The 11,085-nt window shown below is 38.4% G+C and overlaps 1 protein-coding gene across 1 annotated transcript in view; it reads right to left on the reverse strand.

Moving 5' to 3' along the window:
* The window catches only part of mRpL1 (mitochondrial ribosomal protein L1), a 45,950-nt gene extending 35,070 nt beyond the window's left edge, over positions 1 to 10,880 (reverse strand). Inside the window, exons 1-4 of the mRNA XM_071684869.1 lie at positions 10,726 to 10,880; positions 9,324 to 9,516; positions 3,501 to 3,591; positions 883 to 1,002 (exon numbers count right to left, since the gene is read on the reverse strand). Of these exons, the coding sequence (XP_071540970.1) occupies positions 883 to 1,002; positions 3,501 to 3,591; positions 9,324 to 9,516; positions 10,726 to 10,747 (426 nt within the window). The 5' untranslated portion in view covers positions 10,748 to 10,880. The remainder of the gene's footprint in view (positions 1 to 882; positions 1,003 to 3,500; positions 3,592 to 9,323; positions 9,517 to 10,725) is intronic.
* Between the last annotated feature and the right edge of the window lie 205 nt (positions 10,881 to 11,085).

Consider the following 11,085-nt stretch of genomic DNA (forward strand, 5'->3'; position numbering starts at 1 on the left):
AGGCGTGGGCTATGGATAGAGTTGTGCGCAGGAGGATGGATGTGCTGGAAATGAGATGTTTGAGGACAATGTGTGGTGTGAGGTGGTTTGATCGAGTAAGTAACGTAAGGGTAAGAGAGATGTGTGGAAATAAAAAGAGCGTGGTTGAGAGAGCAGAAGAGGGTGTTTTGAAATGGTTTGGGCACATGGAGAGAATGAGTGAGGAAAGATTGACCAAGAGGATATATGTGTCGGAGGTGGAGGGAACGAGGAGAAGAGGGAGACCAAATTGGAGGTGGAAAGATGGAGTGAAAAGGATTTTGTGTGATCGGGGCCTGAACATGCAGGAGGGTGAAAGGAGGGCAAGAAATAGAGTGAATTGGAGCGATGTGGTATACAGGGGTTGACGTGCTGTCAGTGGATTGAATCAAGGCATGTGAAGCGTCCGGGGTAAACCATGGAAAGCTGTGTAGGTATGTATATTTGCGTGTGTGGACGTGTGTATGTACATGTGTATGGGGGGGGGGGGTTGGGCCATTTCTTTCGTCTGTTTCCATGCGCTACCTCGCAAACGCGGGAGACAGCGACAAAGTATAAAAAAAAAAAAAAAAAAAAAAAAAAAGTATATGTATGTATACATTGGAATGTATAGGTATGTATATGTGTGTGTGTGTAGGCATTTATGTATATACATGTGTATGTGGGTCTGCTGGGCCATTCTTTCGTCTGTTTCCTTGTGCTACCTTGCTAATGCGGGAGACTGTGATTAAGTATAATAATAAAAAAAAATAACGTGTGAACTATGAATATCAATATTATAATAGGCATCTAAGTGGTGGGAGATTAAAACAAATTACTCTTCAGAGTGAGTAAATAAATCTATATCAGCTTATACAGGCCTACCTTTTTGTCTAAAGACATATCAAGTTCAATAACAGCCTTTATATATGAATCCTGACGTCCAATTTGTGTCTCATGATGTGTTTCTCTGTGCATGGCAATAGCATCTTTCACGCTGTATACCTGGAAAATACAGTCCCATTTATGAACATACAGGTAATCACCACTGAGTAATGAGTAATTTCCTATCCATGACAGAAGAGCATGACAGTCTTATCCAGTCAGACTATCTCAATCTTAAAATAAGAGGTCTGATTATCCTAATAAAGTAACTTTGACTCCCTAAACTTATGTTCACTGTAGATGTCAAGCACAGCTAAAAAAAAAAAAAGGTGTAACATTTATTTCATCAATAATCCCTCACCAATGTCTTACATTTTATGACTTCATACTCACAAACAGCCACAAAAACGTGATCAATGTAGAACTAGCCTACAAACACCAAACGTGTCTCAAAATCTTTTGTTTAAGTACAAAAGTTAATTCTCTCCACACAACATGTTCTCTTCATTTGACTGAGCTTAATGCTTAATAAATGAAATACTTAATAAATGAAAAACTGGCTGCATGTAAAGGTAGACAAACTCAAGCTTCCCTACTGTCAAGGTGCATTCTGATATAAGCTGTCATCTAAGCAAATGTATCTGAGTTTCCATTATTTCATTTTCATATCTCACATTTATCTATTTATCTATTTATTTTGCTTTATCGCTATCTCCCGCGTTTGCGAGGTAGCGCAAGGGAACAGACAAAAGAAATGGCCCAACCCACCCCCATACACATGTATATACATACACATCCCCACAGGCAAATATACATACCCATACATCCTGCCTAAATGTTCCTACCAACTATTTCTATCTATTACTCCAACCAATTTGCCAAAAGGCAGGGCTAACACACAGTGCTCACCACAGGAAAGTCTAGAGTTACAAAGAATGAGTTGTGTGAGTTAAGTGTTGTCAAGTGTTACAAACAACAAGGAGGGATTTTATGTTTGTGGACAGAATGCCACTAGTCCACGTGGGGGTGAGGCAGAAAGAAAAGACAGCTATCTGGGACACAGGAATGTAACTTGACAACCACTGAAGTGCTGACTCACTACAAAGCCATCACTAACCCTCCCAAGACCCAGGTGGGTAGTAATGGTAATATACCTCCCTGGTCGTTGGCTGCCAACCAACTACTAACGTCTACATGCCAGTCTTAATTCAATTTCCCTTGACATCTCAACATACGAGTATCTTTCCCAAGCTCACTCACTTTCACCAAACTCTTCCCACCCATGTCTTTTCCTCTTTTCCTAGTCACAACAAACTTTCACATTCATCTCCTCCACGATGTTATCAGGCATACCTCCAGCTGACCCCCTCACTTAATTCACATCCTACAGTCTCTCTTTTGGATGACTTTCAATTACCACATTTATCAATAATTCCTCCACTTCATTCACCCACATATTTATGTAAGTACCCTTTTAACTCAGATATTCCCAATCACCAGTCTTCTTTAGCACCAACCTCCACAAAATGATCAATATTTTCATTTACGTCTTTATTGTCCCCCAATTATGCCATCAACTATCACATTACCACTCTTACATTCAAACCTCCTACAGTTAAAACTCAGTTATTTGCATCAAATTTGCTGATTCACTCACTCAGTTCCTCCAACAGCACTTTCCTCTCTTCCATATTCCTCTCATCATAAGGTGTATAAGCACTATCAACCACTTTTCATAATCACCTTCATTCGCATTCACATCAGTCTGGAGCTTACTTTCTTAAACTTTTTAACAAATCTCCTCCTTCAGCAGAAGTGCCATACCCTTCTTTGCCCTTGTCTTCACACTAATCCCAGATTTTCGTCCTTGGACATGCCCAATCTATTCTTTCCCCATTCCCTTGAACTTAGTTTCACTCAGAGCAAGAAAATCCACATTCCTCTCCCCAAACATCCTACCTATCACTCCCTTGCTCATCCTGATTACATCCACATGCATTTAGAAACCCCTCATCAGAGCCTTTGAGGAGGACGAGCACTCCTTACTTGGCTCTTTTTTTCTGTTCCCACTTCCTGAAACTTGAAAAAGGGAAGGATATCAAGCCCTAACTCCCACTCACTTTTAATCGCTTTCTACTACATGCAATATGGGTAGTATTCTTTCTCCAATATCTCAAATTATCTTTTGCAATCATACTAGGGGCTAAGGGAGAAAGAATAATTCCCATGTATTCCCTGCATGTTGTAGTAGGTGACTAAAAGGGGTGGAAGCAGGGGGCTGGAAATCCTCCCCTCCAGTCTTACTTTTCCAAAAGAGGGAACAGAAAAAGGGGCCAAGTGAGGATTTTTCCCTCAAAGTTCTGTCATCTGTTCCTTATGCTACCTTGCTAACGTGGGAAATGGCAAATACACATGAAAAAAATTATTGACACTAAAATAATCTCTGTAAACTTACATCAAAACTAAATAATCCAAAAATTCAACCCTAGACACTTTCAAATGTAAGGAAACCTAATCAGTAAAAGGACGACTTTTACTGTACTGTTCTGTACAAAGATGACATAATGATACATGACATGGAAAGACAATGAGATTATAGGAATATCATCTAACCATACCTTCCATTTGTAATACAAGGTGAACCACACGTTATCTATGGGATCCTTCAAATGGTTCTCAACACGTCTTGGAGATGCACCACCAGTTTGTCTGGTAATAAAAATCATCTGTCACTGTATATCAATTCTGCATACCAAATAATAAAAAAAGTGCAATAACCTACAGGATTAACAATTTGTAATCTCAAAATTCTATTAACTTCCCACATACATACATACATCAATTCCTTTAGCTTGCTCTTATAAACACAGTTATCACAGTGCTTTAAAATCCTTACCAATAAGAATAAACAAATATCTAATTTTTCTTCTTAGTTTATTTGTATGTAGCATTTATGGATCTGGAGAAGGCATATGATAGAGTTGACAGAGATGCTCTGTGGAAGGTATTAAGAATATATGGTGTGGGAGGCAAGTTGTTAGAAGCAGTGAAAAGTTTTTATCGAGGATGTAAGGCATGTGTACGTGTAGGAAGAGAGGAAAGTGATTGGTTCTCAGTGAATGTAGGTTTGCGGCAGGGGTGTGTGATGTCTCCATGGTTGTTTAATTTGTTTATGGATGGGGTTGTTAGGGAGGTGAATGCAAGAGTTTTGGAAAGAGGGGCAAGTATGAAGTCTGCTGTGGATGAGAGAGCTTGGGAAGTGAGTCAGTTGTTGTTCGCTGATGATACAGCGCTGGTGGCTGATTCATGTGAGAAACTGCAGAAGCTGGTGACTGAGTTTGGTAAAGTGCGTCAAAGAAGAAAGTTAAGAGTAAATGTGAATAAGAGCAAGGTTATTAGGTACAGTAGGGTTGAGGGTCAAGTCAATTGGGAGGTAAGTTTGAATGGAGAAAAACTGGAGAAAGTAAAGTGTTTTAGATATCTGGGAGTGGATCTGGCAGCAGATGGAACCATGGAAGCGCAAGTGAATCATAGGGTGGGGGAGGGGGCGAAAATCCTGGGAGCCTTGAAGAATGTGTGGAAGTCGAGAACATTATCTCAGAAAGCAAAAATGGGTATGTTTGAAGGAATAGTGGTTCCAACAATGTTGTATGGTTGCGAGGCGTGGGCTATGGATAGAGTTGTGCGCAGGAGGGTGGATGTGCTGGAAATGAGATTTTTGAGGACAATGTGTGGTGTGAGGTGGTTTGATCGAGTAAGTAATGTAAGGGTAAGAGAGATGTGTGGAAATAAAAAGAGCATGGTTGAGAGAGCAGAAGAGGGTGTTTTGAAATGGTTTGGGCACATGGAGAGAATGAGTGAGGAAAGACTGACCAAGAGGATATATGTCGGAGGTGGAGGGAATGAGGAGAAGTGGGAGACCAAATTGGAGGTGGAAAGATGGAGTGAAAAAGATTTTGAGTGATCGGGGCCTGAACATGCAGGAGGGTGAAAGGCGGGCAAGGAATAGAGTGAATTGGATCGATGTGGTATACCGGGGTTGACGTGCTGTCAGTGGATTGAATCAGGAAATGTGAAGCGTCTGGGGTAAACCATGGAAAGTTGTGTGGGGCCTGGATGTGGAAAGGGAGCTGTGGTTTCGGGCATTATTGCATGACAGCTAGAGACTGAGTGTGAACCAATGGGGCCTTTGTTGTCTTTTCCTAGTGCTACCTCGCACACATGAGGGGGGAGGGGGATGGTATTCCATGTGTGGCGAAGTGGCGATGGGAATGAATAAAGGCAGACAGTGTGAATTGTGTGCATGGGTATATATGTATGTGTCTGTGTGTGTATATATATGTGTACATTGAGATGTATAGGTATGTATATTTGCGTGTGTGGACGTGTATGTATATACATGTGTATGGGGGTTGGTTGGGCCATTTCTTTCATCTGTTTCCTTGCGCTACCTCGCTAACGCGGGAGACAGCGACAAAGTGAAATAGAAAATAAAAAATAATAGTTTATCTTTTACCTTAATTCTTAATGTCACCATCAAGATACAGGGAAAACAATGCCCCAATCAAGGATATTTCAAGTGAAAAGGAAACAGAGTATAAGAAAAAAAAAAACAACTAATAAGAGCTCTTCAGGTGTTTGCAGTCCTGATTCACGGAAATTCCAGGTTATTACAAGAAATTCTTTTCAATGTATAAAGTAAAATTTTGTTTTCAAAGCTCCATTTATTACAAGAAATCGTTTTCTATGTATCATGTAAAATCAATGTGCTTCCGAGACAGGTATGCAAATACTGGGGTTTGAATGGGGTGTCGTACATATCCCTTCTTGATGAACAAAAGTTTTTTACACGGCCTCTAATCACTATGTAATATACCTCCAAACAAAGCTAAGAAAGAGCATACATGCTTATAATTACAAACCAAGCCAATCTTTCATAACGGAAGTCACTGGTGAGGAGTGGGAAAGATAAATATTAAATGGTAATTCTAAGATCCAAACCGCACAGTTACCAAACTGGAGAAATTCTGAAACCTGCACTTACTGAATGTAAAGCTGTCACCTTAAGACATCATTACATTAAGGCAGACACAGCAATTTACTCATTTAATACTTTTATCTTAAGCACTTAGTGGAATGCCACTTCAGAGAAACTCCTAATCATTTCATATTTTTTCAGAAATCCAACTGTTTACTGATATTTCCAGTGGATCTTTTCTTATCTATATTATCTGTAATACTATTTTACTGCAATATGAACACATCCATTACATAACTAGACCATAAATCTCCTTACAGTAACATCTCTTAACTTCTAAAGTTTCACTATGCTTCAGTCACTAATCAATGGAAATCCATTAACTCCACTAACAGGGTGTGGCATCGGGGTCTCATCTCTAAGCACCCCTCTTTTGGCTTCCCTCCCTCACTTTGCTCCTTCATCTACCTTCCTCTCTAGCTGATCTATCTTTGTTGTTGTTGTTGATGGATCAGCCTCCCCACTTTTCTCCATCAATAGCAGTATCCCTAAAGGTTTTGCCCTGTCCCCTACAATTCTTCTTTTTTCACTGATTTTCTCTCCACAAATAATCAAATGTACTCATATGCTGATGACTCAACAATGCATTCATCCACATCCTTCAAATCTGCTCCTTTTTCTCTCACTCAATCTGCATCTTGTCTTGACACAGCTTCCTCAATAAGCTCAGACTTAAACAGGATATCTCAGTGGGGTAGATGTAATCGAGTTAAGCTTAATGTCTCCAAGACATTAAACATCAAAAGCTCCTCAAAACTCTCATCTCTCCTACGACGGTTCTGTAACTCCACCTCTTGACTCAATAAACATAATTGCAGAGCTGCCAACATTGTCAAACAAAACAAAACAAAAAAAAGGAACATAGCAAAAATAAGAAATTGTAAAAAAATAAGTTTTGCAAAATAAAACTTACAACCATGCACAATATAGGCTACACTCTCAATACAGGAAATTGTGATGTCCAATGCTCAAGCTGTTATCTCTATTCATTTATGCAGATAGTCCAAAATTGTTCACTTCAAAATCAACAAATAACTAGTCAGTAGTGTTTAATTTTCGGTCCTCAAACTAAGTCAACAGTGGTTCTAATGCTTGTTTGTCCACACATTCAGTCCTGGTTGGACAACTTTTTGTTATATCATGAAAAGGAACTAGTAATTTCTTATCCTCTTCCATAAATTATAATTTTGCATGACTTTCTGAAGCCTCAGGTTGGCCTGGCCTAGGAGTAGGACTAGCCAGGTTACACAAGCTAAAGATATGACTGGATGGTAAGAACGACTGTACAATAATTTGTGTGGTCATTTCTGCAATATGAGTGAAAACTGACTGATGTCTGACTGTTATTTTGTACACTGCATTAGTACTTGCGTGCGTGACGAGAATATACACTATATACCAAACAGTGCACCCCTGTGAACTTCCCATAAATTACATACACAATACATGTACATGAACGTATGACCAAAATTTAAAAAAAAAACGTATTCTACTACGAAAAATCATATTGCTGTATTTATTTAGAAAAAAAAGAACATAAATATGGCAAAAACATAATGGTTGGCAGCCCTGTACTTGGCATCACTGGAACATTCATTCTTTGTTAGAAACCACATACTATGGGAATAGCTAAGTTCTGCCTCTAAGAAACTGGGTGTCCTGTTTAAATGTTAAAACTTCTTTTCAGCTGAACAGTTACAGTTTATACAAAGGATCGACTCAATGTTGTATGGAGTACTGCTCTCACATCTGGGGTGGCTCTAATTTGAATCCTTACTTGACAGAGTTGGGTCCAAAGCGGTCTGATTTATAAATTGTCCCAGGTTAACTTCCAAAGTCAACTCTCTTGCCCTTTGCTGCAGAGTTGATTCACTATCCCTCTTCTTTAAGTATTACTGGTTTTTGCTCTTGGGAGCTGGCTGCTTGTGTGCCCCTACCACAAGGTAGACCAATACTCAGTAAGCTGCTTTGTCACAATGATTACTATCTGGTCATTGGCAAGACAAGGATGAGCCATTCTGATAAGTGCTTCTTTCCCTACACATTGAAGCTTTGGAACTCTCTACCTTCTCAAGTCTTTCCTAATAATTATGACTTGGCTCTTTTTAAAAAACGTTTTTCATTTCCTCCAAAATTCATAAGTACTTCCCCTTGTCTTTTCTTTTTCATATCATCTCTATATGTTTCAATAAAGCTCCCTAAAAAAAGTCCTGAGATTGTGCCGTTGTATTATCCTCTTGCCGAGATGAGTGCTTACATATCTCCTATACAAAAAATGGGGGCAAAGAGATCTACTCTTTTTGCTGTTCTCAACCATCTACTAATCATACATCCTGTACATTTTCACACTCATCATAAACAAACTTTTGACCCACTTTATCTTTTTTTTTATTCCAATTCTCTTTGCTATCACAAAACAAGCTCATACCCACTTGCAATCAACCAATCACAATCTTGTAACTGTCTTCTCTTTTTCCCATCCCTCCTCCAATTCTCTCTGATAGCTGCCAACTAAGGCACTTCTAGGAGCCTTCAAACAGTACATCAATTTTGGAATTTCTCTTTTGGCTTTCCTTGAGAAGACTATTACTTTATCACAAAATGCCTCTGTGTATGAGAAAAGCATAAGAGTTGTTACTCCTGCATGTAAAGAGGCACACATCCCTCACGACTGTTTTTCCTTCTCAGATATGGTGTGATCACTTATGTGAAATCCCTTAAGAAAAGGACCTCAGCCTGATGCTGCTTGAAGATGAGAAGATAACAAGTGACAACCTTGTGGTAAGAATAAGGATAATCGAATAGTATTATAAAAGTTATAGAGTATACACAGCAATAGATGAAACAGATAAAAAAAAGTTATCTCTGATAAATATCTTGAGCCTGTTAAAATCAGCTTACAGACTGCAGAACCATGAGGCATAAAACAGATGTGTTGATGTTAAAATCAGTACAAATTCCTCATCTAAAACAAAAATGTTTATATCAAATGTGAGAAAAATTCAATGGAGATATTACTAGATGTTTAAGTCCCCAAAAGAAATGAGACATTAAGAAAAGCATCAGCTATGTGGAATTCAATGTAAATAAGATCTACAGAAAAGCTATGAGAGTTGACAAAAGAGAAGAATAAGGTCTATCACAAGAAATACAACCCTGGGAAAACAATAGAAATCAATTAAATTAATCATATACAAATACCACTTCCCTTAGGGGCTTCCCCAAGAACTTTATTGTCAAGAAAAACATAAAAATGAATGAAGGACAATTATCTGGTATACTGTCAAGAACAACATCTGAATGAATGAAAGACAATTACCTAGTATTAATTTTTCTCTCTTGATCAACATTACAAGACTCAAAAATAGTTGGAAACATGGTAAAAGGTTTCCCAGTAACTTACTGCAATTCTAATCTTTGCTTCAGTGGAATAAACTCTCGCTTCACCTCCACCTTTTTTGTTGATTTCTTCTTGGCATCAGCCTTTGCTCGAGTTCCTTTCCTTGCAGCTTCCATTATAAATCCAGTGTGAAGGGATGAAGTCTTTTCCAATGACAATGGAAGCCATCGTTGGACAAGTATTTGAGCAAGAAAACCTGCAAAAGAAAGATATTTTTTACTAAACTGTCTGTTTAAATGAAGTGTTGATAAATAGTAATTCATTACTATAGGAAAATATAAGCATTTAGAGTGAATTGGAACGATGTGGTAAACCGGGGTCGATGTGCTGTCAATGGATTGAACCAGGGTATGTGAAACGTCTGGGGTAAAACATGGAAAGTTTTGTAGGGCCTGGATGTGGAAAGGGAGCTGTGGTTTCGGTGCATTACACATGACAGCTAGAGACTGAGTGTGAACGAATGTGGCTTTTGTTGTCTTTCTTTATGGAATAACATAGAAGAGACTGATAATTCTGTCTGTAATTAAATTTCAATTTTTGTACATTGGTGATTGCACCCAGTTCTTTAATATCAATTCTATAATAATAAATAATTTTAACTTTGTATCTAGTTTGAAAATATTTCTGTGCTTTTTTACAGTTTATTCTTTAAGACAGGGCAATCACAACAATCACTAGCTGCCCAGCGAACAACCAACACCACCATAACAATATAAAAAAGGGTTTGCATATACTTATGAGTTATCCTGGGTAAAATATTTATGGGCGTTTACTTTTTATGTACTCTGCCAAAAACGGACTCAATCATTAATCACTTTGTATCACAAGACCATGAGAAACGAGTATATATGTTTCATGCTATCCTCGGTAAAATATTTAGATATGAACAGCAGTATATACATGAATTCTTATCCAATTAATTCAAACTATAACTCAACTGTCAATGTTTTCTGCAAACTTTACACCGGCACTGCAGAGTAAGAATCACTCAATCCTGAATTTTAATATGGATGCGGAGCTAAACTTGACTTTCGCCCGGTTTAAAACACTTCCAATAATCATGTTCATTAAGTTCATTGAAATGCTTTTGACCCTAACCCCTATGCTGTTTCCGGGATGCTCCATAAACGGAAACTTTACCACTGTAACAGAAATGATAAACAAGAGGTGTCTTGAGTTTTCTCCTCCAGTTAGTAAATATCGAAAGGAAAATAACGACGTTGTGTATTCTATTCGGGTAATGTTCTCTTACATGGCAGTTCTATACGTAGCACACAATCGTATTACCAGTTAAGAAACTATACCAGGCAATCTAATGCAAAACTATTTAGTTATTTTACGAAAAGGGTAAACGCACCACAACGCTGCAGCAGAAATAGTTATTTTACGAAAAGAGTAAACGCACCACAACGCTGAGCAGATATCATGATGTTTACAAGAGGACGACCGTGTCCGAAAGCTTTGAGTGTGGCTTTGTTAGAAGCAGCTCCTGCCCAGAGGACGTCCGTGTCCGAAAGCTTTGAATATGGCTTTGTTAGGAGCAGCTCCTGCCTAGTCAACACAGGGAATGCCAGTTTCCCCCTTCATCAAAGGCTGCCTTTTCTGTTACTATAAACAACGCTTTTCATTACAATTTCTGCAATATCTTAGATGGTACAAAAGTTAAATTACTTTAGATCTGATTAAAAGGTTAAATTGCAGTTTACACGATGTAAGTTTTGCTTGTGATATACATTAGATTCTTTGGAAGGTTTGTACAGAACAC

The sequence above is a fragment of the Panulirus ornatus genome, chromosome 3 (genome assembly GCF_036320965.1).
Source record: "Panulirus ornatus isolate Po-2019 chromosome 3, ASM3632096v1, whole genome shotgun sequence".
Lineage (NCBI taxonomy): Eukaryota > Metazoa > Arthropoda > Malacostraca > Decapoda > Palinuridae > Panulirus > Panulirus ornatus.